This window comes from Salvelinus alpinus, chromosome 3, assembly GCF_045679555.1.
Source record: "Salvelinus alpinus chromosome 3, SLU_Salpinus.1, whole genome shotgun sequence".
Taxonomy (NCBI): domain Eukaryota; kingdom Metazoa; phylum Chordata; class Actinopteri; order Salmoniformes; family Salmonidae; genus Salvelinus; species Salvelinus alpinus.
Genome location: NC_092088.1, coordinates 27,430,510 through 27,456,566, shown reverse-complemented (window position 1 = coordinate 27,456,566; position 26,057 = coordinate 27,430,510). Strand labels below are relative to the sequence as shown.

Genomic DNA, 26,057 nt, shown 5'->3' with positions numbered 1-26,057 from the left:
AACCACAAATGCTAGCATCACTGAGCAGTTTCATTCCTGCAGCTCAGTTCAGAAGGACGACTGTATCTTTGATGTGTCCAGGTGGTTTAATATATAAACTCTGCAATGACAACAAGCTCAGTCCGATGATGCTGTGACACACCGCCCCAGACCATGACGGACCCTCCACTTCCAAATCGATCCCGCTCCCGCTCCAGAGTACAGGCCTCGGTGTAACACTCATTCCTTCGACGATAAACGTGAATCTGACCATCACCCCTGGTGAGACAAAACCGCGACTCGTCAGTAAAGAGCACTTTTTGCCAGTCCTGTCTGGTCCAGCGACGGGGGGGTTTGTGCCCATAGGCGACGTTGTTGCCGGTGATGTCTGGTGAGGACCTGCCTTACAACAGGCCTACAAGCCCTCAGTCCAGCCTCTCTCAGCCTATTGTGGACAGTCTGAGCACTGATGGAGGGATTGTGCGTTCCTGGTGTAACTCGGGCAGTTGTTGTTGTCATCCTGTCCCGCAGGTGTGATGTTCGGATGTACCGATCCTGTGCAGGTGTTGTTACACGTGGTCTGCCACTGTGAGGACGATCAGCTGTCCGTCCTGTCTCCCTGTAGCGCTGTCTTAGGTGTCTCACAGTATGAACATTGCAATTTATTGCCCTGGGCACATCTGCAGTCCTCATGCCTCCTTGGAGAATGCCTAACATGCTGACCAGACCGGAGACGTCGCGTGCGCGAGCGTCGCAAAATAAATTTACAAAGCCATGTTATTCAATTATTGCACCCACACTGCTCGCGCATGCCAACGAGCGTCTGCGACGCCACGGGCTAAAATAGAACTCATTCCTATTTCTGATGCAGATCGCGCTGAAAGTCCTGCCTCTCCCATCTCCTCATTGGTTTATAGAAGCAGGTACCCATGTGCCATCTCCTCATTGGTTATAACCACGTGGGTGATTGAAAGACGAACTTTGTTGCCGGTTGTCGTGGAAATACAATGAAAGTTTAGATGCGATCGCCATATAAGTTCAAAGATGAAAAAGCCTGGAAGGAGGAGAGATGACTAGAAACGATTCGGTTGGCCGTTTTATGTGTGGATTAATTGTCGGAGTAGAGGTCCTTGTGCATTTCAGGTAAAATAACAACTCAATGTTTATATCCCAGGACAAATTAGCTAGCAACAGCAAGCTAGCTAAATAGGACAAATTAACGTTAGCTAGCAAGTGCAAGCTAGCTAGCTAAATTGCCATACATGTTTAATGCTTTTCGACCTGTCCCCAAATTAATGTCATTGGTTCAGAGTTTGTTTTGATATTTTAACCTGCGTGTCGTGATCACGTTTGGTGTGGGGGGGCAAAATACATTTATGCACGATAGCGCACAATGGCGCACGCGCGCAGCCGGTTTGTGTTCCGTGTTAGGCACGTTCACGCAGATGAGCAGGGACCCTGGGCATCTTTCTTTTGGTGTTTTTCAGAGTCAGTAGAAAGGCCTCTTTAGTGTCCTAAGTTTTCATAACTGTGACCTTAATTGCCTACCGTCTGTAAGCTGTTAGTGTCTTAACGACCGTTCCACAGGTGCATGTTCATTAATTGTTTATGGTTCATTGAACAAGCATGGGAAACAGTGTTTAAACCTTTTACAATGAAGATCTGTGAAGTTATTTGGATTTTTATGAATTATCTTTGAAAGACAAAAGGGACATTTCTTTTTTTGATGAGTTTACTACCGTTGAAAATGTTAGGGTCACTTAGAAATGTCCTTGTTTTTCAAAGGAAAGCTAATTTTTTGTCATTAACATCAAATTGATCAGAAATACAGTGTAGACATTGTTAATGTTGTAAATGACTATTTTTAATGGAATATCTACATAGGCGTACAGAGGCCCATTATCAGCAACCATCACTCCAGTGTTCCAATGTCACGTTGTGTTAGCTAATCCAAGTTATAATTTTAAAAGGAAAAAGAAAATCTAGAAAACCCTTTTGCAATTATGTTAGCACAGCTGAAAACTGTTGTTCTGATTAAAGAAGCAATAAAACTGGCCTTCTTTAGACTAGTTGAGTATCTTGATCATCAGTCTTTGTGGGTTCGATTACAGGCTCAAAATGGCCAGACACAAAGAACTTTCTTCTGAAACTCGTCAGTCTCTTCTTGTTCTGAGAAATGAAGGCTAATCCATGCGAGAAATTGCCAAGAAACTACTATTTAATGAAGCTGCCAGTTGAGGACTTGTGAGGCGTCTGTTTCTCAAACTAGACACTCTAATGTACTTGTCCCCTTGCTCAATTGTGCACCGGGGCCGCCCACTCCTCTTTCTATTCTGGTTCGAGCCAGTTTGCGCTGTTCTGTGAAGGGAGTAGTACACAGCGTTGTACGAGATCTTCAGTTGTAGTCCATGTAAGTTATTATGTGATTTGTTAAGCCCGAACTAATTTAGGCTTGCCTAAACAAAAGGCCTGAATCCATTACACTTATGCAACAACTATATTTTAGTTATGGATTTTTGATTTATAAAAAACAATATATACATTTTTCACTTTGACAGAGTATTTTGTGTAGATTGTTGACAAAAAATGACAAATCCGTTTTAATCCCACTCTGTCACACAATAATATGCAATGCACTGTATGTAAGTTGAAAACGTTGTATGTTAAAAGCACATTTTCGCTTACGTTTTCTTAAGTTGGAGCTAAGTTTGGGCCAACTAGTAATTTTTAGCAGTTACTTAATAATAATTTGTTGTGAAACAACTCGATTTGTTTTATAGTGTGGATTAATTGAATGTTTAATTTAAGAAACAAAAGAAGAACTAAATCATAAAACACTTAAAGCATGAAAGGAATACTGTTCAAGCCCAAACTAGTTTTGATTGAATTACATTGCCCAATATGTCCTTTACTGCCTTGTCTCACCTCTGAAGACACCTGAGATGTCATTTCATTTCTCTAACTTATATTCTGCATATGGGACAGCATGATGTCTGCCCCGGTTTGAACCCCACGTTCACCTTCAAGCCATCTGGCTCCCCGGTGAGACTCCCGCAGCGGGTGCGGTCAGGGTGCGGTCAACGCAGGGTTTAAGACGGTTTAGCGTTACCTTCGCTGGGACGTCCCGTGGTGCTGGCCTTGGGCCCACTGTGCTCCATGTTGAAGAGGAACGTGCGACCATTGTCCTCGATGCCGTCGACAACCCTGGCAGGGAGAGGGGGGGGGGGGGGGGGGGGGGGCAACAGTAACAGTAGAGCCCCTTTCAATTATCAAATTATCATCCGTCGCCACACGACCCAAGGAGCCGCAATGGGAGCCCCACTGGCAGCTGCCCATGCAGGATTAACCTGAGTAGAGCTGAAACTCTCTGGGCCGGAGGACATCGGAGCCTTATGGACCACATTACAGTATTGCCTTCATGTGGGGCTCACTAGACACCGGCCGATACATTATGAATATGGATGGTGTGTGGTAGGGGTTGGATAAAATCAGATAATCTTATTGCTTTACCAAAGTGGTTTGAGATCTGGTGAGATATGCAATTAAATGAGCATTAAATGCTATTGGAGAAGCTTGTAAATGCAATCTCATATCATTACACAGTGTATACATTGCTATTTAGTTACAATTGCGCTATGGAAATGTGGTTGAAGTTTAAAATGTTTTACTGCAGGACTCTTTACAAAACAAAATGACTATATCACAGTATCCACACTAGCACACTACTTAATACACTTTGCCAATGCTGTACATCACTTAATATTACCTAGTGCACAAGTTTGGATATTCGGACAGAGATAAAGTGAAAGTCCAACAAAACTCGGGCCTCTGTGTGTGGTTTACCTTGGACTGAGGTCCGGCGGTACAAAACAGCTGACAGTGGGTATCAGCAGCTTGGAGGGCTTGCGGCCCTGACTCCCTGCCCCCAACTCCCCTGAGGTAGGGGGACTAGCAGGGGCTGCCACTGGGACACTGTGCTCCTTTTTCGGCAGGGGCTGTGGGGAAGACAGGCTGTGGCCCCGGGGTAGGCCTCCCCGGGTCGGGTTGGGCGAACGGCAGCGGCGCAGGGCATTGAACTGCCTCAGCTCGTCACCCAGCAGGTTGCCCAGGGAGGTGCGGCGCACAGGGCTGCTCAGGCTGGGCAAGAGGAGGTTTGCGCGGCGGGTGCGAGACGCTGGTGATAGGTGGTAGTACTCATCTGAGTCGTCGTGGAGACCTCCTTTTGTCTCAATGATGGACGGGAGCTTGTGCTCTGTGGAACCTCGGTGGTTCTGGGCGGCAGGGGAAAAAAAGAAAATGTATCAATTTCTCATATTTATTTCACCCTTATTTGAACATGGAAAATTATAAAAAATATTTTGCAAAGTGGGGGAAACAAGACTGTTGATATTGGATAAGTCTAGGAAGTCCCTTCTCTGTTTTAGTCCATTTTCTTTCGTTTCACACCTAATAAACATGCTGAGAACATGTTCTCATTTACAGAGGGATGAGTGGAATTGAATAAACCAATTGGAAGCTGGGGATTATATGATATGATTCAAGTTCTTCATATTGAATTCATATGTAGTTTTATCAAGCTAAGGGTGGATAGGAGAAATTGCGAGGTTGATGCTGTTGCTGAATCTTAAAAAAACAAAAACATGCGCTGACACTGAAGGTGAATTCAATTGGACAAGCGATGTGTCAAAAAACATTAGCCAAACCTACATTCATAAGCTCATAAGGCTTATTATTAACAGAGATATTGACCCAGTTAGCGATCTGACTCCAGGGAGTGAACCGTTTTCTCTGCTCCAAATGAGTTCCAACCTTTAGGGGAAGTCCTGGGTCTTATTCATTAGGGTATAATGGGAAATGTTTCAAACAGTGAAACAAAAAATGTGTCCAAGTAGTCCCTCTCTGTTCCAGTCCGCTTTCTTCCATTTGGTGCCTAATGAACCCGACCCTGGCGACAGGGCGACAGGCGTCAGTTAGGAGCACCTCTTTATTTTAAGAATGTGAAATGTCAGAATAATAGTAGAGAGGATGATTTATTTCAGCTTTTATTTCTTCCATCACATTCCCAGTGGGTCAGAAGTTTACATACACTCAATTAGTATTTGGTAGCATTACCTTTAAATTGTTTAACTTGGGTCAAACAGTTTGGGTAGCCTTCCACAAGCTTCCCACAATAAGTTGGGTGAATTTTGGCCCATTCCTCCTGACAGAGCTGGTGTAACTGAGTCAGGTTTGTAAACCTCCTTGCTCGCACACGCTTTTTCAGTTCTGCCCACAAATGTTCTATAGGATTGAGGGCAGGGCTTTGTGATGGCCACTCCAATATCTTGACTTTGTGGTTCTTAAGTCATTTTGCCACAACTTTGGAAGTATGCTTGGGGTCATTATCCATTTGGAAGACCCATTTGCAACCAAGCTTTAACTTCCTGACTGATGTCTTGAGATGTTGCTTCAATATATCCACATAATTTTCCTACCCCATGATGCCATCTATTTTGTGAAGTGCACCAGTCCCTCCTGCAGTAAAGCACCCCCACAACATGATGCTGCCACACCCGTGCTTCATGGTTGGGATGGTGTTCTTCGGCTTGCAAGCTTCCCCCTTTTTCCTCCAAACATAACAATGGTCATTATGGCCAAACAGTTCTATTTTTGTTTCATCAGACCAGAGGACATTTCTCCAAAAAGTACGACCTTTGTCCCCATGTGCAGTTGCAAACTGTAGTCTGGCTTTTTTATGGCGGTTTTGAAGGAGTGGCTTCTTCCTTGCTGAGCGGCCTTTCAGGTTATGTCGATATAGGACTCATTTTACTGTGGATATAGATACTTTTTTACCTGTTTCCTCCAGCATCTTCACAAGGTCCTTTGCTGTTGTTCTGGGATTGATTTGCACTTTTCGCACCAAAGTAGGTTAATCTCTAGGAGACAGAACGTGTCTCCTTCCTGAGCGGTATGACGGCTGCGTGGTCCCATGGTGTTTATACTTGCGCACTATTGTTTGTACAGATGAATGTGATACCTTCAGGCGTTTGGAAACTGCTCCCAAGGATGAATCAGACTTGTGGAGGTCTACAATTTTTTATTTGAGATTTTGGCTGATTTCTTTAGATTTTCCCATGATGTCAAGCAAAGAGGCACTGAGTTTGAAGGTAGGCCTTGAAATACATCCACAGGTACACCTCCAATTGACTCAAATGATGTCAATTAGCCTATCAGAAGGTTCTAAAGCCATGACATGGCTTTAGAAAAGTTTCCAATTTTCCAAGCTGTTTAATTTTCCAAGCTGTTTCCAAGCTGTTTAGAAAAGTTTCCAATTTTCCAAGCTGTTTAAAGGCACAGTCAACTTAGTGTATGTAAACTTCTGATCCACTGGTATTGTGATACAGTGAATTATAAGTGACATAATCTGTCTGTAAACAATTGTTGGAAAAATGTCTTGTCATGCACAAAGTAGATGTCCTAACCGACTTGCCAAAACTATAGTTTGTTAACAAGAAATTTGTGGAGTGGTTGAAAAGCGAGTTTTAATGACTCCAACCTAAGTGTATGTAAACTTCCGACTTCAACTGTAGTGGGATGAACTAGTAAGGGTGCATTTGAAATGGCAAGTGACAGGCAGGTTTATGTGGAATGGGGAACTTTGACTAGTGGAATGGGGAAAAGAATGGTCAGTTAGACTACATGGAGGGAATATTGTTGAAGTTGCATGGACGGCACTCACGTGTGGAAGCCTGGGCGACCTGGAGAACCTTGTCAGGCCCTGTGAAAAGAGTAATACATCAGGAATGATTGTAAATAAGGAAGACAAATGTAATTTTTTCATAGTATGACATTTTTATCGATTTGCACACACACACTTTAATACATCCTTTATGCATTCAGGTAGTCCACTTTTCCGAATCCTCCTTTCGGGGATATATTATGTCTTATAAAATCACATGAACCTGTTTCCTAAGCCTCCATGTTATTTCTTTGATCATTATCTGAATGTTGCTAGGGATGGCATCTTTGCCACGCAGACTGAATCTGTTAATTGGTCCTGCATTGGATGGCAGCTGGATTCCAGAGAGAGTTCTTCTCTCTGCTGCCATGGAGGGAAAGTGCCAGCAATGTATCGCAATTACGGGCTGCAACTATAACACTTTACACCGTGAAACTTTAACTTTGTCGAAGCCTAGCTTCATATATTCTGAATACATGTTCTCTCTCTGACAGTACGGTTTCTTGTATGTACAATATACACCAGCATAATCCTTGCTTTCTCTTTGATCATAACACACGGCACAGGGAGCTCAGGATAGTGACAGTAAGCCTCCTTAGAGAAAATACAAGTATCTCCCTTACTGCCAATAAAAATAAATGCAATAAACAGGCTTCCTTTCTTAGATTTTTTTCAGTGACAACATCGAGTCTTTGGTAACAATATTGAACAGTGTATATAATATAGGTGAGCTATTACTGGATAAAGAAGGGCTCATCTTTCACACTGGGGGAAAAGTTTTCCAAAGGGACACAGCCTCCCTGAAGCTAATGGGAATGTCACTACTGACATTAATTGTTATCAATTAATGGGGAAACTTATGCATTTCAAGTCCTGCCAGTGGCCCACATAGCAAATAGATTTAGAGAGCGTTCAATCAAATATTGTTATCCCTTAAATCAAAAGAGAGTGTGGTGACTCTCTGTAGGCTGTGTGTGTGTGTGTGTGTGTGTGTGTGTGTGTGTGTGTGTGTGTGTGTGTGTGTGTGTGTGTGTGTGTGTGTGTGTGTGTGTGTGTGCGTGTGCGTGTGTGCGTGTGCGTGTGCGTGTGTGCGCATGCCGTGCGTATGTCAAAAAAGTGTTATGAGAAAGTGATAGGGGCTATTGTCTGTGAGTGTTTGTGTGTGTGGACAGTGGAGAGGGGCCCGGCTACCAGTGTGGAAGTTAAGTATCTATAACAGAGTTTTATAACTGCTTATGAGAATACTATGGACTCTTATAGTCAGTGTAGTACTATTATAAGGCATTATAAAGGACATTGTAATAAGCATTATACCCTTTACGAAAGTGTTATCCAGATTTTCAGCACTGAGTTCTCCTTCAGTCTGTGCTAGGTTGAAGCCTGGCCTCATGCCAGAGCACACTTCGAACAGATGGTGAGAGGGAACTAGAGCATTGCTCAGACCCAAAACCTGATTACAAACCACTTTGCGGGCCTGCAATTCAACGCACAGTGTTGAAGACAGACAGTGCAAGGCTGCCAAATGAATGAGAAACAAATATCATTTCATTTCAACCAAATGCCTTCATTTCATTTCTTCTTGTGCGCCATGCTCAAATTGCCCCCCAACCCCCCCCCCCCCCCCCCCCGAAAACACAAAGGGTACATTTGAATCCAAACCGAACGCTTAAACAAATGTAATATCAACGTCGCTCAAATCTCGTTTCTGAAGACATGAAAGGAAATTAGATGAAATGCATGCAACGTGACGAGAGAAAAAAAACGCTCAAATAATCCAAAAGATGACAAGGCGGCGATATAAAGACTTTGTAAAAATTACACGCCTTTGACTGATGAAAGCTTAGCTAGTAGCTATTTCTTCACGTCTGTCCTTTGATTCGCCATGTTGTCAAACCACAAGGGGTTTACAAAACTCCATTCCCTTCTATTGTTTGGAAGAGATTGAGGGGAGTCTGTGAGCTGATGCCAGCATAAGGACTACATACCACAGTCATAACTCAAACCTACTGCATTTATGTAGTACAGACACATTTAGTAAATACTTATGTTAACAACTGCAAGACATACTAAAACATTAAAGCATTTCTGAAATTCTTATGAACAGTTTATGAAGGTGGCATGTATGGGTTATGAATGTGTTATGAAGTCCTAATGTAGGTAACCTTAAAGTAAAGCACCAGACTTTCCTCTGTTTACAGCCTTTCCAAAGTAATCACACACTAAATACATTTTTTGTTGTTGTTGCTTTGTGTGAATTAAGCAACTGTCACTTGTTCTGGGGTAATGACTGCTGTGGGTAGAACATGCCCTTAGGCACAGATCTAGGATCAGCTTCTCTCCCCAACCCCTAACCTTAAACATTAGCGGTGAAAACCACACACCTGATGTTAGATTAGCATCTAGGGACAAGTTTATCCCACTCTGTTATATGTAGAGCGGGGCTAGGATATGCGTAACAGTAGCACTGACAAATAGAATTGCCATGACAATAAAGTCACCGAGTTTGATTGGTCAAGAGAGGATTGATCAGTTGTGCAGAAGGAACATCAAGGAGAGTGACAATGACATGAGGCATTTTAGTGTAAAAACAGCCTATGTAATGGTTTTCTTTATTCACCTCTAAAAATGTTGTATAATCGAGTTTTACATGAGCATAGCATCAACTTCTTTCATTCAAATGTTTTTAGAGTTTTGGTAGAGGTTGCTGTGGAGGTGTGTGTGTGTGTGTGTGTCTCACCTCTGCCTCGCTGCCCTCTCTCAGGTTGTATGTGAGGTTGTGGAGGATATCTGCGGTGAACAGGCTGGCGTACTCCGGGTAGAACTCCAGCACCTCCCTTAGAGCCCGCACACTGATGTACTGCAGGTCGCAGTAGGTCAGCGCCTTCACGTCCGCATTAGTCTTGATCACGTGATCCGTCCCCGGCAGGTCGGAGCCAATCAGATCCCCCTTCCCTGTAACCAACCAGTCAGCAACATACAGTACGGCACGTGTTGGTGCTGCTGAGGAATCATTGGCCCTGTCCAGAAAAACCCCTAGCCTCTACCCCATAGGTACTTGTGGAAATCTCCTCTAGTACTCCCAGCCAGTTCTAGTATTCCCAGCCAGTTCTAGTATTCCCAGCCAGTTCTAGTACCCCCAGCCAGTTCTAGTATTCCCAGCCAGTTCTAGTACCCCCAGCCAGTTCTAGTACCCCCAGCCAGTTCTAGTACCCCCAGCCAGTTCTAGTACCCCCAGCCAGTTCTAGTACCCACAGCCAGTTCTAGTACCCCAGCCAGTTCTAGTACCCCAAGCCAGTTCTAGTACCCCAAGCCAGTTCTAGTACCCCCAGCCAGTTCTAGTACCTCCAGCCAGTTTAGGTTCCTCCAGCCAGTTTAGGTTCCTCCAGCCAGTTCTACTTTTTTGAACAAATCCAGTACTAGCACACGTTATTCAACTAATAAAGGACTTGATGAGCATTTAACCAGTCGAATCAGCTGTGCTAAAAGAATGGATCAAATGAGTGAATCTGGGTACTCAAGGAGAGGTTAAGGAAACTCTGGTATAAGCAAGGTGATGAAAGTCCTATCAAGCCCATCAAATGTTTATCATATTCCATCCCCACTCGTCTCTCTTCAGAGTAGGGTGAAGTTGCCCCTAGACACTGATCTTTGGTCAGTTTAGCATTTTCCCCACTAATGGTTAAGGTTTGAATTGGGGGAAGGGAAGCTGATCCTAGATCTGTACCTAAGGGGAACTTCACCCTCTCTCTTCAATCCCACATATGACCTACAGATGACAATGACCTTTGACCCCTATACTAACCTAGGATGGCCAGCACCATGCTGTCCTTGAGCACCTCCAGGGAACCCGAGCAGACAAAGTAGTTAGCGTGGAGCGCGTCGCCCTGCCGGATCAAGTACTCGCCAGGGGCGCAGAACGAGGTCTTGATGTGGAGGGAGAGCGAGCGCAGACAGCCACGGCTGGCCCCCTCGAACACGGGCAGCTGCAGGATGTCCTTGTTCAGGTGCATGGCGATGTCGGCCCGCAGCTCGTCCGGGAAGTCGTGCAAGAGCTGGAACGGAGAGAAAGAGGACGAGAGAGAGATAGAGGGAGGGAGGAGCGAGGGAGAGAGAGGGAAAGCCAGCGGGAAAGAGAGAAAGAGAGAGAGAGAGAGAGAAAGAGAGAGAGCACTTGACCAATGTAAAAAGGACCATGTCAACTTGTCAATATGGCTACCATATAGTGTGTTGTAATAGAGTAGTGGCTGGAGGGCACACACTTAAAGTTGTCAAATGTATTTTAATGTAAAAAATATATATATATTATATTGTATATTACTGTCTTAATTTTTGCTGCACCCCAGGAAGTGTAGCTGCTGTCTTGGCAGGAGCTAATGGGGATCCATAATAAATGCAAAACACAATAAGATAGCGTAAAGCGGAAATGGATCCGTGTGTTTTATGCATCGTTCTTTTGTTGTATTGTGGTTGCATTATGGTCGTATGGCCTTACCTCGTTGGCATCGATGCCATTGTTAACGGACCAGGTGGTCTGGAAGTACTCCAGCATTCGCTGTTTGAGCTGCTGGGGCAGACGGTGAACCCTGATGAAGTCCTTCAAGTCCTTCATGCGCGTGTGGTAGAGGGAGCGCCGGGAGTACATCCGCTGGATGATGGCCGTCACGTTACCAAATACCACCGCATGCATCAGGGCTGGGTGGGGGGGGGGGGGGGGGGAGAACAGAAGAGAAGAGGAGAGGAAAGGAGAGGAGATGCAGAGGAACAAGACACACATTTTAAATCCCCATAACCACAGTGCGACTTACAAATGAAAAGACGCCAAATTGCATCCAAACTTTGGGCCTGGCATGCCCGCTTGCCCGGGTGGCAGCGCCAAACCAGGGTGCCACACTCACCCCCTATGAGCATAGTGCAGATAGAGAAGATCTTCTCGGCGTCAGTGTTGGCACACACGTTGCCGAAGCCCACGCTGGTGAGGCTACTGAGGGTGAAGTAGAGGGCAGCGATATAGGAGCTGCGTACTGAGGGTCCGCCCAGTGTGCTGTTGGCGTATGGAGTCTCCAAACGCTTGCCCAGCTCATGGAGCCAACCTGTAGGGGTGAGACCAGGTCAGAAGGTCAGCATTCATATAACTCCAAGCCACGCTTACTTGTATAACTTTGGGGTTAATTTTTATGAATCAACATTGAGAATTTAGACAGGTTGTGCTGGAAGAAAACTGGGCTGGGGAGAGAGAGAACATTATTTTTTGTGAACAAATATTTCATTTTGTCGACATTTATAAAACAAATTGTTGTGGAAATCTGTTGCAGCTCAGGTCGACTACAAAACCCACAATGCAATGCACTCTCTCTTGGCTGGCTGGCTAGCTAGTTAGCTAGCAAACTTAGCTACACACAATAATACTAAAGTTAAAATCAGCATGTGAAGTATCTAGCGAGCTGTAAAATCCCCTAAACAAACTGCACTATCAATTTAAGAGTATATCTCACCGAGTTCAACTTGCCAGAGCGAGTGCAGAGTATGTCGCTATTGCAACAATGGCCCTTTCCCACATTTCCCAAAGACACAGGGCACATTGTGAGATTGTACTTGAGGGAGAAGCTGAGTTGAATAATTTGGTCCACTTTTTAAATTGAGCACATCTAAGTGAAATATCTACTTAGTCATGACGATATAAACGGATGGATATGTTCTAGACAAGTATGCCCATACCATCTATTGGCTAATTTGGCAATCTGGAGTGCAGGTAATTGTTATAAAAGCATTATGTAATGTGATAGTGTGTTATCCCCTATCTCCAGTGACGAGAACCATGTAGTATGACGCTTTCCGGCACAAGTTCCCGAATTTCACATACGGACCACTTAGAAGTTAAATCACGGGGAGCATTTTTATTTGAACCACTGAACATAGGCTTCCAACAAATTGATAGGAGTTTCATGATTTTTTATTTCTGGGGGTGGATCATGCCTTTAAGAGCGATGTTCTGGGTGCGTAAGAGGAGACACTTCTACTCTAATACTGTCAAATAAATGCTGTTTGTGTCGTTAGAGAGCAAGCGTGAACATCTTCTGTTGCAGTACACTGCCTATGTCACTGTTCAGGTGGTCTGTCATCAAAGACTTGGAGTGATGGGGGCGTTGGCAAGGCACTCGCTGGTTGCCACCCCTGCTAGGGCACGCCAAGAGTCAGGAAGCTGGCATGGACTTAAGGGAGCTGGTGGAATGAGGTTGTGTCCTCCAGGGATAAATAAGGCCCAGTATTGCTTTCCTTTACATGCACACACACACTTACGCATGCCTACACGCACACACACACACATATGGGGCTGGAGACTTAAATTTGGTGCATCTATCAAGTATGATCAATGTGTGGGTGCGCATTGTGTGTGTGCACACACGTGAATATGTCTGTACACCCCAGGCCCTAGTATTTGTGTGTGTGTCCCCCCTTCACTCACCCACCCACCCACCTGGCCCTCACCTTCCTCACTCAGCCAGCCAGACTCACCTATGTCCCAGGTGTCTGGGTCGTTGTTCTCCATCTCCTTGCGTCCGATGATGTACCAGATGCAGGCCATCCAGTGGGCCAGCAGGGCGAACATGGACATGAGCAGGGTGAGCACCATGGCACTGTACTGGGAGTAACGGTCCAGCTTCTGGAGAAGCCTCAACAGCCGCAGCAAGCGAACCGTCTTCAGCAGGTGGACCAGGGAGGTCTGGGACCAAGAGGACAGAGTGAACAAAGATAAGAACAGATTTTTCTTCTTTTTTTTAAGATTCATTTTGAGAGAGTGGAGTAAGTTGTGTAGATCATTGAAATTAAATTGTAATTTACATTTTTTGAATTAGAATTGTTTTCCACATTTACTTGGTGTGGATTAGGTTGAAGATAATTGAAATGAAATCCGAATTAAAATAATTTTTTACATTTAAGGCAACATTCATGACAACAAAATATGGAAACCATGAAAGCGAGCTGCCAGAACAGCTCCAATGCGCCTTGGAATAGCTTCTACAAGTGTCTGGAACTCTATTGGAGGGATGCGACACCATTCTTCCATGGGAAATCCCATCATTTGGTGTTTTGTTGATGGTTGATGGAAAACGCCGTCTCAGACGTCTCTCCAGAATCTCACATAAGTGTTCAATTGGGTTGATATCTGGTGACTGAGACGGCCATGGCATATGGTTTACATCGTTGTCATGCTCATCAAACCATTGAGTGACCACTCGTGCCCTGTGGATGGGGACATTGTCGTCTTGGACGAGACCACTCCCGTTAGGATAGAAAATGATTCACCATAGGTTGAAGGGGATCACTCAGAATATCTGTGTATTTATTGCGGTTTACCTTGCCCTCTAAGGGGTTGAGTGGACATTAACCATGGAAAATGCGCCTCAAACCATAATATAGAGTTGAAACTTAATTTACTCAAGCGCACCCTTTATTTTGACAGTTACCTATATATGTGTATCCCAGTGATACACTTTTTCAGCAGGCATCCCATTTTCTCACAACAATGACCCCCAAAAATATATCATCCGAGTTAATAAAGCCACATACACACATGGTCTTTTTTTGTTTTCCTGAGTAAGGCAGCTCCAAAATGCAGGTGTTTCAGCCTAGCTCAGTGCTTTCTGTGGTGGTGGGGCGAGCCAGCAAAAAATAGGAGCATTGCGCCGTGATTGGCTCAGTGTTCTGTCACTCATGGGGACACTACGTCATCGCCAAGTTTAAGTCCTTAGTAAGGGTAGACATCCAATCTTCAGCCCATTGGGTCCTGCCATAGAGTTATGTTACAAGTGCCCTTCCAAGAAGGCTCAAGGTCATTGGCCACAGATAAAATGACGTCAAATCACGTTATATGTACAGTAGCTTTGATTGGACGGATCATGTCAACATCTTACTTTCAAAGTCTTAGCTAGCAGTCATCATCATGAATCAAGTCAACAATCTACTGGCAAATCCTTTTTAATCCTTGTCAAATGGAGAGAAATAATGAAGAGAAATTATAGATAAAACTATCGGTGCTCATCGGCCATTGGACATAAAGATTACACAACAAGTTGGAAATCGCAAATTCAACAATGAGTCGTTTGGAAGGAATCAGTAGCTAACTGCAAGCATTGCATAGCAACCAGTAGCCTGCTATTCAATGGAGTGGCTGTGTCTTTTTTTTCTCTCAGAGTTCCCACTATAAATCCAGAGAATGCAAATCCAAAAATGTCTTGTATGTTGCTGCATAAATTATGTAATATGCAAGGGAGATATGTATACTGTAGCTAAGAAAGTAATACTAAGTGTATGTTGTGTAGTAAGCTGATAGTAGCCCATGTGCCTCACCCTAATGATTTGGTCTATTTTCACCTCTTAATTTCGCCTAACGTTACTGTTCTGACTCGGTGGTGCTGCACATGTAGCCTATAACCCGTTTATGAGAAATCTCATCATCTAATATTGTAAGAGGTTTCATTGTCTGCTTATATGCCCCCTTTATTTATCCTACGGTTCTGACTTGGTGTACAGGGGAAATACTGTAAGAGCAGCCCATGTTCTGCATTCTGTTGCTGTACATTTCAAAAGTGCTGAACACATAGTTATACTGACTACGTCCGTCTTACTCCGGCTCGCTCATTAATGTCTTCATCGAAATTACGGAATGCCTCTTCTCTGCTCATCATTGCCTTATGCCATAGTTTGTACATCTCAATTATCAGTAGCAACCACATTTGTTTAAGCAAGTCAGCCATATCAGCTATGTTTTTTAAAAAGGCAGTAAGTGTGGCTGAATGAATTGTTTTGCTGCCAGACAAGGCTCCGCTGATAGCCAGGTGTAGCGGTGGTAAGGATTCACCCCATGGTGCTGAAAGGAAAGCTCTGCTGTTGAGACAGCTTTATGTGTGCACCACTTGTCGCCGTTATAGTGCAATTAATGTATTGTTTAGTGTTGTGTAGTGTCTTTGCTGGCATGCTTACATGCTAAAATCGCCACTGCCCTGTAGGCACCTGCAACTTACCAAAGGTATTATAAATTACACTTGCTGAGAATCACTTGCCTCCAACCAAATTAATTAGAATTTATCCAGGCCATTTTTTTATTCTTTGAAGTGAATTTGTATGTGTATAGGTACAGTAGAGTGTATGTGAATATACGACCTCATATACCCACCACAGTGATGTTGAAGGCATAGAGCAGGTCAAAGGGCAGTGCAGCCACCAGGTCGACAAAGAACCAGGTGGTGGCGTAGTGGATGCAAATGGAGCGTGCCTCGTACACCACCTGACCCGACGTGCTCACAAAGGATGTTCGGAAGTTCAGGATGATGTCTGTGAACGGAGTGGGTATGAAATAAGTGATAAGGTTCCAAAATAGCTAAATGTTTGCTTAGTGGTCACAGAAATGTTTCAGTCATGGTAGCATAGTGGTCACTCAACCCTTGGGGAAAACCCTGTGCATGCTTTTGCTCCAGCCCTGCACTACAGCACCTAATTCAACGTACAGTATATCTCACCAAGAGGTGTTGTCGTTTCTTAAAAATAGTTGAATATTGGAAATACACTTGGAAAGTATATACAGAGACAAGGATATTTCCAAATACACATATTTCAATATTCCATGAATTTGAACCCAGGTCTGTTTGGTCCTATGGTATTTGAAATATACTTGGAAACAATTGTTGAAAATAGTTTCAAATATTATTTATAGGAAATCATTTGAGAATACTTTCAAATACTTCAAATAGAAGTAATTCAGCCAAATAATTAGAAAATAATTAAATACAGAGAAAATAAGTATTTAAAATACAAATACTTAAATAAGAATGTATTTGAACCAAGGTCTTAGTCTGACCAGGACACATACTATCTATCTTGGAAATGTATCTACTACAGGAGAAACACTGGATCAGATGTAATTACTGGACATAACAGTTAATACAGTTAAGACTAAGAGAACAGCAAACCATAATTAAGCCAAATCCTGACGTGATTATTTCCAATCTCTTGCCTCCTATTCCCTAGATCCCAGATATCCTACCGCCTATAGAATATCTCCATGGTGATGTCGTTGATGTTGGTGGAGCAGGTGGCCGCTTTCAGCTCCTATTTCCTATCCCTTATCTCCTACAACTTACCTCCTATCTCCTCCTATCCTTTCACCTTATTTCATAAGAACATCTCCATGATAGTGTGGTTTTTGATGGAGAAGCATTCAATGTCCTATTCCTTATCTCCTACAACCTTCCCATTTCCTATACCTTTCCTTTCTTTTTCCCTTACTCCCTCACCCAGGATGAAGAGCATTTCCTCAACAATGTCGTTAACAATGATGGCACGTCCCATTTCATATTCCTTACTTCCTATATCCTACAACCTACCTCCTACCTCCTATTCCCTTACTCCGCCCATCTCCTCACCCAGGATGAAGAGCATCTCCACGGCGATGTCGCTGACGATGGTGGCGCGGGCGGCCGTGTCCAGCTCGTCGTAAGGCGTGAAGCAGACGTTGTAGGGCACGGTGACCGCCACATAGAAGGTGGCCAGGAGGATCATCCAGTCCCATAATGCCTTGGATACGCTGTAGTGAAGCAGGATGAAGCGGGACTTCTGCACCGCCGCTACCTTATACTCCGGGAGGGACGAGGGCTTCTCAAACATGTTCTGGTGGAGGGAGAGAGAGAGAGAGAGATGTGTTGGTAGAATGATTAAAGGATGAATGGGATTGTGTGTGAAGTGAGGTGTTGAATAAGCTCTTGTCCAAAACAGTCACCCACTTGGGCCAGTTTCTCAAGTTCCTCAGTTTCTCATTGTTTCTGCTACACATCATGAATCCAAAAGGTATCACATTTGTCCATCAGTGCCCTATCAAAAAACGAGGTCCTCTGATCAAGATGACTTCCTGTGAGGGAGGAAGTGAGGCGACGATGAAGGGGAAACGACCAACTACGCCACACTGAGCATCAGAATGACATGCATGATTTCAACTCTTCCTTCAACATCCCCTCATCCAAAAGTCATCAGCTATTTCTCGCCCAAGTGTATTTCTCAACTTTTCTCATCTCGTCTCATTAAAGACAAATGAGAGAAGTGCCGAATCGACTGAACTTCGCCATAAAAATTTGAAATAGCACTTATTCATTCCCCCCTCGTTAGAATTTTTGATTGAGAAAGCTAATCATGGGTGAGATATATTATAATTCCATAGCGAATCGGAGTGTCCATCCTGGGTTGGCATAATGACAGCGAAGATCTGACTATTGGACGTTATAGCCATAACAATGTTGAGGAGACATTAAGTAAAGCTATTACCTTGGACAGAAATGAAAAGCGGGGTGAAGGGAAACAGAAAAGCCTAAATGGATCAAGGACTCCAGCCACCCAACCCACGGCCGGTTCACCTCACTATCATCTAGAAGGCGGAGACAGTACAGGTGCATCCAAGCTGGGACCGAGAAATGCTTCTATCTCCAGGCCATCAGACTGTTAAACAGTCATCACTAGCTGGCCTACTATACCCTGCACCGTAGAGACTGCTGCCCTATGTACATAAAGTCATTATACACTGGTCACTATAATAATGTTTACATACTGTTTTACCCACTTTATATGTATACACTGTTCTAGTCATGTTTCATCCTATATAACTACTATACACACCTTTTCCATTTATATACTGTCCATACTGTCTACACACACACTATATATATATATATATATATATATATATATATATATATATATCATGTATATATTCAGTATATACAGTATATATATATATATATATATATATATATATATATATATATATACATACATACATACACACACACTATATATATATATATATATATATATATATATATATATATATATATATATTCAGTATATACAGTATAATATATATATATATACATACATACATACATACATACATACAGTACATACAGTACATACATACATACATACATACATACATACATACATACATACATACATACATACATACATACACACACTCAGGAACCTGAAATTGCTTGTTCAGATATTTCGTATAATTTCATTTATTTGTTACTTTCTGGAATATGTGCGTATTGTTTTGGGGGGTGGGTCAGCCTGGGTAATTAAGTATGAAATGTAATTTCCCTGGTATGTGTCCGGGAGGCGGCGAGCACTGTTGTACTGCTGTGTAATCTTCTTAATGAGGCACCTCGGGATGGATAGCCCTTACATAGGGAAATAATTGGGGGAGCAAGGGAATTGTGGTCGCACAAAAAAGGAGGGAGAGGAGGAGAGTGTCGAAATTATAACATTCCTAATTTTGTATGTGTGTGGGGAATAGTAAATGAACAAACATTTTGCTAGTCCCCACAAGGTCAAATGCTATTTCTAGGGGGTTTAGGGTTAAGGTTAGAACTAGTGTTAGGGTTATAATTAGGTTAGGGTTAGGAGCTACGGTTAGTTTTAGGGTTAGGTTTTCAGGTTAAGGTTAGGGTTAGGGTTAGGTAAAATAGGATTTTGAATGGGACTGAATTGTGTGCCCCCACAAGGTTAGTTATACAAGATCGTGTGTGTGTGTGTGTGTGTGTGTGTGTGTGTGTGTGTGTGTGTGTGTGTGTGTGTGTGTGTGTGTGTGTGTGTGTGTGTGTGTGTGTGTGTGTGTGTGTGTGTGTGTGTGTGTGTGTGTGTGTGTGTGTGTCAAGATTGGGATCAATTAGGAATTTCTTAATTTAAATTCAACCCAAGAATTTAAATTAGAATTTGCATTGGACACACCTCAGAGGAAGCAGAATTTGAATATAATTTAATTCAAAGCAATTCAAAGAAATTCAACAGATGTGAAATAAAGTAATTCCTTTGACAAATATTTTACCAAAAGCATCTGTCACATAATTAAAAAAATATATACAGATACCATTTCAAATATGAACTTGATTATAACTCAGATGTCAAACAGTATTTTTTTGTGATGAGATGTTAGATTGTTCTCTTCCATTCTGGAGTCTTTGATTTGATCTAATGCATTCTGGGAAATGTATGTTTTCTAACATGTAAGTGAAATTTGAATTATTATAGACAACCTACAAAATTATACAATAATATATATATATAATTTTAGGAGAATGAGTTAAAAAATCGAATATTTCAACCATATGTTATACATGGTATTGTTAACCATACATGATGTCAACATTTGTATAGGGATGTGTCTACATACAGTACATAATAGCCATTTGAATTATTATACCTTTATTTAACTAGGCAAGTCAGTTAAGAACAAATTCTTATTTTCAATGACGGCCTAGGAACACTGCCTTGTTCAGGGGCAGAACGACATATTTGTACCTTGGGGATTTGAACTTGCAACCTTTCGGTTACTAGCCCAACGCTCTAACCACTAGGCTAGCCACTACCCATTTCATTTTCATTGAATAGAAATTCTACCGTTGACTAAAATTCTGCTTTCTGTGAGGTGTGGTTAATTCAAATTCAAGAATTCAATTGAGATTAAAGGGCACTTCGTAACTCAATTCAGAATTGACCCCAACCCTGGTGCGTGCGTGTGTTGTAAATATCGGAATTGTCCCCAAACCATCACCTCTTCACCCATAATGACAGGCTCCTCTCGATTGTGAAAATGTGCAATATAAAGGGAAGAAGAAAAGAGGGACACTTCACAGTTACAATGACAATGTGTTATTTACCACTTGTTTGGACTGCTGGGATGTTTCCCCCACTTCAATTAAGAAGTTGAATGGCACTGAGGCAAATCCTAAGGAAAAGCCAAGCTGCTCGGGCCGATTTAATGTTTTTTTTGAGCGAATGAGTCGGGGACGTCAGCGAACGCTGGGACTTCTTTTTTAATTTGGCTCACATTACATCACCGGGATCGGGTCAATCCATCCTTCCGTCCGACAGCCAACAGAGCACGTCCTAGTGTTGATGAGAGGCGAAAAAGCCCGCTGCGGGCACCAAGTGTTGCTAAATCTTCCTGCAGCAACAGCTGATCTTCGTACTTCATCAAGCTTCACCCAGGCAACCCTAACGCGTATATCCCCCAGCATGCTTTGAGCTGAGAAAAACAAACCATGACACAGACAGATCAAAGTCTCTTGATGAGCTAGCCCTGACTGTGACTTCAAAATCAGTATCAGCTGTCAACGGTTAAGACGTTGGTTTCTCATATCTCGCCCGTGACACAGAAAGACAGACTTTCTCTCAAGCAGAATACAGCACAGAGTAAAGATCCAACCAGCTGAAATTGCATGGTTACTGTTAGATTTGACCACAGTAGACGGAACGACAAACTCCACAAATTTGCTTCATAATCTCCCTCTTGAACAATCCACAAAAACAGCAGGTCAAGACTGGTGGACTCATTGGAAACTGGGTTACAGTAGATTATATAAACCAGGGGGGACTAGAATTACACACTCCCAACCCCATAGGGAGATAGAAAAAGAGAGTGGAAGAGGCAAGGAGAGGACAGAAATGAGAAATACTTAGCTGAATCAGGTGTTTTATAGAGTAGTTCTGGAACAAAACCCTGAACACCCAGTAACTCTCCAGGAGGAGGGTTAGCCAACCCTGTGACACAATCGATTCCTTGCCTCCTTAAAACCCACAGAAAGACGAATTGAGATAGATAGTTCTCCTCTGAACAAACAGCCTAAATATAGGAATTGGGGGTAATCATTATGCATTTTAGGGCACTGAGATGCTTTGCAGTTATCCCACACATTCTCTGAAGTTACAGCGTCAATCCTTTGACAGCCTGTTCTATCTTCTCTCACACACAGGTGTTCCTTCCTTCCTTCCTGCCTTTCTGGACTGATGCTACAAATAGTGAGCTATTCACAGCACGACCAGCTGCTAAAAGGGAAGAAATGAAACGGGGGGGGGGTAATGATATACACTACCGTTCAAAAGTTTGGGGTCACTTAAAAATGTCCATGTTTTTCAAAGAAAAGCACATTTTTTTGTCCATTAAAATAACATAAAATTGATCAGAAATACAGAGTAGCCTTTGTTAACGTTATAAATGACTATTGTAGCTGGAAACGGTGGATTTTTTATGGAATATCTACATAGGCGTACTGAGGCCCATTATCAGCAACCATCACTCCTGTGTTCCAATGGCACGTTGTGTTAGCTAATCCAACTTTATCATTTTAAAAGGCTAATTGATCATTAGTAAACCCTTTTGCAATTATGTTAGCACAGCTGAAAAGTGTTGTTCTAATTAAAGAAGCAATAAAACTGGCCTTCTTTAGACTAGTTGAGTATCTGGAGCATCAGCATTTGTGGGTTAGATTACAGGCTCAAAATGGCCAGAAACAAATAACCTTCTTCTGTAACTCATCAGTCTATTCTTGTTCTGAGAAATTAAGGCTATTCCATGCGAGAAATTGCCAAAAAACTGAAGATCTTGTATAACGCTGTGTACTACTCCCTTCACAGAACAACGCAAACTGACTCTAACCAGAATAGAAGGAGGAGTGGGAGGCCCCGGTGCACAACTGTGCAAGAGGACAAGGACATTAGAGTGTCTAGTTTGAGAAAAACAAGCCTCACAAGTCCTCAACTGGCAGCTTCATTAAATAGTACCCGCAAAACACCAGTCTCAACGTCAACAGTGAAGAGGCGACTCCAGGCTGCTGGCCTATGTAGATATTCCATTAAGAATCAGCTGTTTCCAGCTACAATAGTCATTTACAACATTAACAATATCTACACTGTATTTCTGATCAATTTGATGTTATTTTAATGGACAAAAAATGTGCTTTTCTTTCAAAAACCAAGACATTTCTAATTGACCCCAAACTGCCTTTGGAAGGTTTTCAGGCCCCTTGACTTTTTCCACATTTTGTTAAGTTACAGCCATATTCTAAAATTGATTAAATAGTATTTCCTCGTCTATCTACACACAATACCCCATAATGATGAAGCTCAAATAGGCTTTTAGAACGTTTTGCTAATTAATTAAACATAAAAAACGGAAATATCACATTCACATAAGTATTCAGACCCTTTACTCAGTACTTTGTTGAAGCATCTTTGGCAGCGATTACAGTCTTGTTAGGTATGATGCTACAAGCTTAGCACACCTGTATTTGGGGAGTTTCTCCCATTCTTCTCTGCAGATCCTCTCAAGCTCTGTCAAGTTGGATGGGGAGCGTTGCTGCACAGCTAATTCAGGTCTTTCCAGAGATGTTCAATCGGGTTCAAGTCCGGGCTTTGGCTGGGCCACTTGTACCGAAGCCACACCTGCGTTGTCTTGTCTGTGTGCTTAAGGTCATTGTCATGTTGGAAGGTGAACCTTCGCCCCAGTCTGAGGTCCTGAGCGCTCTGGAGCAGGTTTTCATCAAGGATGTCTCCGTACTTTGCTCCGTTCATCTTTCCCTCAATCCTGACTAGTCTCCCAGTCCCTGCCACTGAAAAACATCCCAACAGCATGATGTTTCACCGTAGGGATGGTGCCAAGTTTCCTCCAGACGTGACACTTGGCATTCAGAGTTGAATGCATTCAGTTGTACAACTGACTAGGTTTCCCCTTTCCCTTTGCCAGTCTTCTTCATCAGACCAGATAATCTTGTTTCTCAAAGTCTGAGAGTCCTTTAGGTGCCTTTTGGCAAACTCTAAGAGGGCTGTCATGTGCCTTTTACTGAGGAGTGGCTTCCGTCTGGCTACTCTACCATCAAGGCCTGATTGGTGGAGTGCTGCAGAGATGGTTGCCCTTCTGGAAGTTTCTCCCATCTCCACAGAGGAACTCTTGAGCTCTGTCAGAGTGACCATTGGGTTCTTGGTCACCTCCCTCACCAAGGTCCTTCACCCCCGATTGCTCAGTTTGGTCGGGCTGCAAGCTCTAGGAAGAGTCTTGGTGGTTTCAAACTTCATCCATTTAAGATTTATGGAGGCCACTGTGTTCTTGAGGATCTTCAATGCTGCAGATATTTTGGGGTACCCTTCCCCAGATCTGTGCCTCGACACAATCCTGTCTCGGAGCTCTACGGGACAATTCCTTTGACGTCATGGCCAATTGAATTTACCACAGGTGGACTCCAATCAAGTTGCAGAAACATCTCAAGGATAATCATTGGAAACAGGATGCAACCGAGCTCAATTTCGAGTCTCATAGCAAAGGGTCTGAATACGTATGTAAATAATGTATTTCTTTTTTCTATTGGGGTATTGTGTGTAGATTGATGAGGGAAAAATGGATTTAATCCAATTTAGAATAAGGCTGTAACGTAAGAAAATGTGGAAATAGGGAATGGGTCTGGATACTTTCCCGAATGCACTGTTAACTGTGGAGAGAGAGAGAGAGAGAGAGAGTGAGAGAGCGAGAGAGAGAGGCTGATTCTCTGTGATCCCATGAGCGTTCCAAGAATGTAAATGAGTAAGTCCTGTAACTTAGGCAGCAACAATTATAGAAATCCCATGTGTGTGTAATATAGAGAGAAGAGTAATACCTCATACTTGTGCGCATACATGACCATACACACACACACACACCACAAGCCTTTTTTTAAATACCCACACACTCTCTCCACACATGTGCACACGCACGTGCACACACGCGAGCACACACATGACAGAGTGAGTGTCATCTCTCCACCTCCCTCTGTGTTGGATGTATAGTTGGCTTCCCCCTCTGTCACACACTCACACTTGGAGAGGAAACATGATCCTCGTTCTGGGTCTCTAGGTAGATGAAAATGCCAAGAGAAACAGCTACAATTACCATATCCCTATGGTACTGCAATATACGTTACAATATACTGGCATGTTCCCCAAATATACTGTAATAATAGATGTTCATAATAATATGTAATAATATGTTAATGATATTATGTTATAATTATGTTATAATAATATCATTTAGATGTATCAACCTGCAGTGGGTAAGGGACAATCTATCTTTTACAATATTTTATCTATAGCAGGTAAACATAATCTTAAAGCCGAAATCCGCATAAGTTGAAACAGCGCCACTGTCCGCCCCAGCGCATTTGTTATTGTTTTTGTTGAAATTGAGGAGAGGAGCATCCAGCATCGTGAAAAAACATTTTTTGCAGCATGCTCTGCTGTTTTATCACGCATGCAATGATGTGCAGTGTTATCCAATGGTGTCAGAGGGACAAAAACAGTATTCGTTGTTTGAAGTAACTTCTTTGTTTTTGTAATATTGCAAACTGACGTGGCAGTTTCCCCAAGTATGGATTCCAGCTTTAATGCCATATATTGACATGCCAGCAGCATACCACCCTGTATGCCACTGCTGGCTTGCCTCTGACGCTAAGCAGGGTTGATCCTGATCAGTCCCTGGATGGGAGACCAGATGCTGCTGGAAGTGGTGTTGAAGGCACCCTTTCCTTTGGTCCAAGGACACCCTGTGTTTGGGTGCTGTCTTTCGGATGGGACGGTAAACGTGGTCACTATAAAGGCACCCATGGCACCTATCGTAAGAGTAGAGATGATAACCCTGGTGTCCTGGCTACATTCCCAATCTGGCCCTCATACCATCATGGCCACCTAATCATCCCCTGCTTCCAATTGGCTCATTCATCTCCACTCCCCTGTAAGTATTCCCCAGGTGGTTGTTGTAAATGAGAATGTGTTCTCAGTCAACTTAACCGGTGATAAAAAATAACAGAGTTGTAGGTTTGCTACTAATCCTCTAATTCGTGATTTTTCAGCAGCCACCCAAGAGATGAGTCTGACTTTGAAAATGACCTGGTTTGTGCATGCGTGTGTAGAATTTTGTGGGAAGCGGAGTGTACATGGGAATTGCTGTGTGTGCCAGTGTGTATGTCCGTGTGCAGTTACGTGAGCTATGCGTCTGTGTGTCCGAGTGTGATTCATTCCAGAGCAGGTGTGAGTGAGCGTGTATGGCGGCGTAAACAGTGCCATCTGCGAGTAGGTGGGATCGGAAGCGTGGCACCAGGCCTCTGGCAGACGAGGGGGAGTCGTAGCACACCGATGCCCAATAAGGTACAAGGTGGGCTGGCCTGGAACACACCCCTCAGCCCCTGCTTTTCAGTATGAAAATCTCTCTGGAGGCCCTATAGACATCCCAACACCCAGGGGAGTAAGAAAACCAGCCGGGACATATATAATGACCTATATAATTCAGCTGCTGCTAGTGCAGCATTGCCATGTTCAAGACAGCCACAGTAACACGGTTGTCACTAGTTAATAAAGCCACAAAGTTAGAATTATGGCTAAACCCCGCCCATTTCTAAAATGTATCTTCATATAATCTGATTTGAAAACCTAACCCTAACCTTTACCACACTACTAACCTAATGCCTAACCTTAAATTAAGACCAACCAGCTAATTGGTATAGCCAATTTT

General features: G+C 43.1%; 1 protein-coding gene across 1 annotated transcript in view; it reads right to left on the bottom strand.

Annotated features, from left to right (window-relative positions):
• kcnh4b (potassium voltage-gated channel, subfamily H (eag-related), member 4b) overlaps nucleotides 1–26,057 on the bottom strand; it is a 59,488-nt gene that overhangs the window by 9,819 nt on the left and 23,612 nt on the right. Inside the window, exons 5-14 of the mRNA XM_071392365.1 lie at nucleotides 17,119–17,362; nucleotides 15,873–16,030; nucleotides 13,211–13,418; nucleotides 11,593–11,787; nucleotides 11,190–11,389; nucleotides 10,500–10,749; nucleotides 9,435–9,649; nucleotides 6,698–6,736; nucleotides 3,823–4,250; nucleotides 3,089–3,183 (exon numbers count right to left, since the gene is read on the bottom strand). Of these exons, the coding sequence (XP_071248466.1) occupies nucleotides 3,089–3,183; nucleotides 3,823–4,250; nucleotides 6,698–6,736; nucleotides 9,435–9,649; nucleotides 10,500–10,749; nucleotides 11,190–11,389; nucleotides 11,593–11,787; nucleotides 13,211–13,418; nucleotides 15,873–16,030; nucleotides 17,119–17,362 (2,032 nt within the window). The remainder of the gene's footprint in view (nucleotides 1–3,088; nucleotides 3,184–3,822; nucleotides 4,251–6,697; nucleotides 6,737–9,434; nucleotides 9,650–10,499; nucleotides 10,750–11,189; nucleotides 11,390–11,592; nucleotides 11,788–13,210; nucleotides 13,419–15,872; nucleotides 16,031–17,118; nucleotides 17,363–26,057) is intronic.